This window comes from Myotis davidii, unplaced genomic scaffold, assembly GCF_000327345.1.
Source record: "Myotis davidii unplaced genomic scaffold, ASM32734v1 scaffold394, whole genome shotgun sequence".
Classification (NCBI taxonomy): Eukaryota; Metazoa; Chordata; class Mammalia; order Chiroptera; family Vespertilionidae; genus Myotis; species Myotis davidii.
In genome coordinates this window covers 3,018,962-3,023,542 of record NW_006287548.1, presented here as the reverse complement: position 1 = coordinate 3,023,542, position 4,581 = coordinate 3,018,962, and the positions used below count along the sequence as shown (strand labels likewise).

The following is a 4,581-nucleotide window of genomic DNA, read 5'->3' as shown; positions in this document are numbered from 1 at the left end:
GGCAGAGTCTAAAGAGGACCACACCAAGACACATCATATTAAAATGCCAAGAGCAAAAGACAAAGAGAGAATCTTAAAAGCAGCAAGAGAAAAACAGTTACCAACAAGCAAGCACCCATACAACTGTCAGCTGATTTCTCAATGGAAACTATGCAGGCCAGAAGGGAGTGGCAAGAAATATTCAAAGTGATGAATAGCAAGAACCTACAACCAAGATTACTCTACCCAGCAAAGCTATCATTCAGAATTGAAGGTCAGATAAAGAGCTTCACAGATAAGAAAAAGCTAAAGGAGTTCATCACCACCAGACCAGCATTATATGAAATGCTGAAGGATATTCTCTAAGAAGAGGAAGAAAAAAGGTAAAGAGAAAAATTATAAACAACAAAGTGTCAACAAATACACATCTATTAACAAGTGAATCTAAAAATCAAGTGAATAAAAAATCTGATGAACAGAATAAATTGGTGAATATAATAGAATCAGGGGCATAGAAAGGGAGTGGACTGACAATTCTCGGGGGGAAGAGGGTGTCGGGGGGTACAGGAAGAGATTGGACAAAAATCTTACACCTATGGATGAGGACAATGGGGGGATAAGGGCATGGGGTGGGGTGGGAACTGGGTGAAGGGGAGTTATGGGGGAAAGAAAGAGGAACAACTGTAATAATCTAAAAAAATTTTTTAAAAAAGAATGATGGTTGCACAACATTGTGAATATGATTGATGCTACTGAATTGTACACTTAAAAAATGTTAAAATAGCAAATTTTATATTATATATATTAGTACAATAAAAATTTCAAATATTAAAAAAAAAGAATCATTTAAAGCAAAACACACTTCCCAGTCAAAATGCTCCCATGAACAAGACCATATGTAGCTTGTATTATTTCTGTAAGCACCTAAAAGTACTTTGTTCATAGCTTTGGGCCTGGTATGTCTAGCAATCTTTTCCTTTCTTGAATTTCTCCCACCAGCGAGGGGGTGGGGAGCCTTGAGGAAGCTGGGCTGGTGGTGAAGTGCCTGGGCTGTGCATTCCTTTCCGCGTGCTGCTGTATCACAGCCGGCCATGCTCTGCTGTATAAGTTCATCAGATGACGCTGCAGAACAGACCCTGACCAGAGGGCGAGGGGCCAGATGGTAGAGCAGCTACAGAGTCGCTCTTCCTCCAGAACAGCATCTGGGAACCGGCAAGATCCCTAGTTTACTGATTCTCTGTATTCATTTAATACATCTGAGAGCATAAGAATGGGCCAATTCCTAGGAGGAAAAAATAATATCAGGCATTGCACTTTTGTAAAGTATTTCCAGACTATTATTATCTCTCTTCTCAATTTGTTTTACTTCCGACATAGAGCAGAGATGGTTCTCACTTCTCCTATGCTCTAAGTTTGGACTCTTATCTGAAAAGAACATGTTTTAAAAATAAGGATACATTAAATGACAAAAGATTTAGAACTAACTGTAGTGTTTTATATAGGGGCACCTGTTCAAAATAAGAAAAAAAAAGTGGAGCTTTTTAAACAAGATTGCTTGTATTGGTGGCATTTTCAGGCACAGCCCACATTCACCTGCAGTGGGTGCTTTGACTCATAATCATAGATTGATCATTGAATCAATGTATGTTCGGGCAGAGGCATTTGGTGGGCTCCAACGCCTCCAGGATGGGTCTGACCCAGTCCAGGGCGGAGCATAGTGCCTGGTCCTCAGTACCCAAATGTGTAACCGACAGAACTTTACTCCACAACATTCAAGGGCAAGGCATCCTTTTGCAAACCAAAATCAAGTCACTGTGGCTTGGCATGAAATTGACAGTGAGCTAAGTCTGGGAAGCTATCCCTGTGAGACAGGCAGAAGTTCTAAGGGTTTTATCCTGAACATCTGGTCTGAAGTGGTCAGAGCTTCTGGTCTGACATGGCATTGTGACCCTCACTTGCTACACTTTTTGTCTTTGGCTTTGGGGTCCACTTAAAGACATGAGACTCCCCGTTAGGACTGGACACAGAGATCTTTGCCAAACCTAGCTCTGATCTTGGTAGTTGCACCTGCAGCCATTCTCTCCACTCAGTTAATCATAAAAAAAAGGCTATACTTAGCCCATAGTTGATGTCCTTGTGGCTTCCAGATACTGAACTATTGGCTTGTCTCTACCTTCTGAAACTCATCTTCCTCGGCCATTTTACTATTGTTATCTCCTGGTTTCACTGGCTTTCACTTCTCATTCTTTCTCTTAAATTTCTCTTTCTTAATTATAAAAATAATATAGGTCTTTATCAAAAATTTAGGGAATATCACCAAGTAGAAAGAAAATAACTGTGAACACTAAGAATTCAAGCACCCAGAGATATCCACTATTACCAATTTGGTGAATGCCACTAAGAATTAAGCTCCACATGGCAGGGATTGTTATCTGTTAACTGCTATTTTTCAAGGGCCTGGAATCATGCCAGGGCCATATAACAAGAGCTCAATAAATATTTGTTAAATGAATGATTGGATGGATAGCATTTGAATTGCTTTTTATATATATATGCATAAATACATATGTGTATATATGACTAGAATATATTAAGAAAGTTGAGGTTATATTCTACATTGAGTTTTTTTAAATATATTTTTATTGACTTTTAGAGAGATAAGAAGAGAGAGAGAGAGAGAGAGAGAGAGAGAGAGAGAGAGATAACATCAATGAGAAAGACACATTGATTGGTTGCCTTCTACATGCCCCCTTATTGGGGATGGAGCCCCAAACCTGGGCATGTGCCTTGACTGAGAATCAAACTGTGACCTCCTGGTTCATGGGTCAACACTCAACCACTGAGCTACACTGGCTAGGCTACAAAGAGATTTTTATTCTATTTGTTTATAAGGCTGTTTCCTCCTATAAAACATGGGCAGATTTGTGGGGGAATCCTCACTTTTTGGTGGACTCTGAGGGTGAGTCTAGGGTCCCCTGCAGCCTAAGATTCTGTAGACCATTAATATTTGTTCCTAGATGGGAAAGAGAGCAAACTAAAGTGGGGCTATATGACCCCTAGGGCTGCCTTCCAGGATGTGGGATTTGTCTAATGAGATGATCATTTATCCATGTTATTTCATGTTTTCCTTACAGATGCTTTCAATAGTATTGAGAATTCCATTTATAGAACAGCCTTCAAATTACGATCTGTGCAAACCACATGTCAACGTAAGTAGAACTCTCTGAAACCCTGGAAATAATTGGTTCCTGATGCGCTATGTACATTCAGAAAGCAAACCAAAACTTATGTGAGTGAGGTTAGACTCAAGAGGTTGCATCTGTGCATTTCCTCCACTTGTAACAGAGAATATGGAGGGAGGGGAGGACACCATGTGTGTTCAACCTAAGGGTAGCTTCAATGACTGAAATAGAAAATGATTTTTGGATGAAGATTTTTTTCCCCTATTTTGTTTCTGAAAAAAAAAAATGTTGGTTTCCCTTTCAGGATATCAATATTAACACAAAATAAAATTACAAAATAGGTTAGTTTAGAAATCTGTACTTGTAGATTTAAATTTAACATTTTAAAATTTATTCTACCTCATAAGATTTTCATTTTCAAGTTGTACTTCTCTCTCTGAACATGTCAAAGTAGGTTCAGGTGAATAATTCCTGGGCCATAAATTTTAAAACTATGTTGAGAATTCCCTGTGAACTGCTCTTTTGTGTTAAACTTAGATCTGATTGAATGCTATGGTTTTCTTTTCTGGTACTGTTATCTAAGCAAAATAAAGTAAATATTATAAAAACATTTATCCTGGCCTGGCCAGCGTAGCTCAGTAGTTGAGCGTTGACCTATGAACCAGGAGGTCACAGTATGATTCTGGTGAGGGCACATGCCAAGTTGTGTGCTCAATCCCCAGTAGGGGGCATGCAGGAAGCAGCCAATCAATGATTCTCTTTCATCATTGATGTTTCTATCTCTCCTTCTTCCTTCCTCTTTGAAATCAATAAAATACATTAAAAATTTATCCTGTAAAAATTCTCCAACATGAAATAAATTGGGTCTTGGCTGTGAAAAGCAATAGGCATTCAGCACACCTAAACTTACTGATTTCTAATTAATTCTGTATTACATTTTTAAAAATCACTTTATGTGAAATGATTTATGACATTAATATATCAGACCTAAAAGAAGCTATGATATATATATAGAGAGAGAGAGACCAATGAATTTCAAATTCTGCTTCACAACAGTTTGTGCATGGGTATGATGTAGGACACAAAAGGGTTAGCAAGGTGGGGAAGGAAGAATAGACAACCCAGGAAAATGCAGAAACCATCTCCTCAACCAGAACAACTGTATTTCTCTATTTTCCATACTGCCTTTCCGTATCAGGGTCTTTTGAAGCAGAGATTCTGAAAGAAAGAAAGAAAGAAAGAAAGAAAGAAAGAAAGAAAGAAAGAAAGAAAGAAAGAAAGGAAGAAAGAAAGAAAGAAAGAAAAGAAAGAAAGGAAAGTATTAAAAATAAAGTCCTGGCTGGGTAGCTCAGTTTTTGTTAGAGCATCATCCCAATACACTGGGGGTTTGGGTTCAATTCCCAGTCAGGGCCTATACAAG

The 4,581-nt window shown here is 38.5% G+C and overlaps 1 protein-coding gene across 1 annotated transcript in view; it reads left to right on the top strand.

Annotated features, from left to right (window-relative positions):
• Positions 1–4,581, top strand: part of DYTN (dystrotelin) — a 48,305-nt gene that overhangs the window by 2,346 nt on the left and 41,378 nt on the right. The window contains exons 2-3 of the mRNA XM_006759452.1: positions 3,114–3,188; positions 3,699–3,729. Of these exons, the coding sequence (XP_006759515.1) occupies positions 3,114–3,188; positions 3,699–3,729 (106 nt within the window). The remainder of the gene's footprint in view (positions 1–3,113; positions 3,189–3,698; positions 3,730–4,581) is intronic.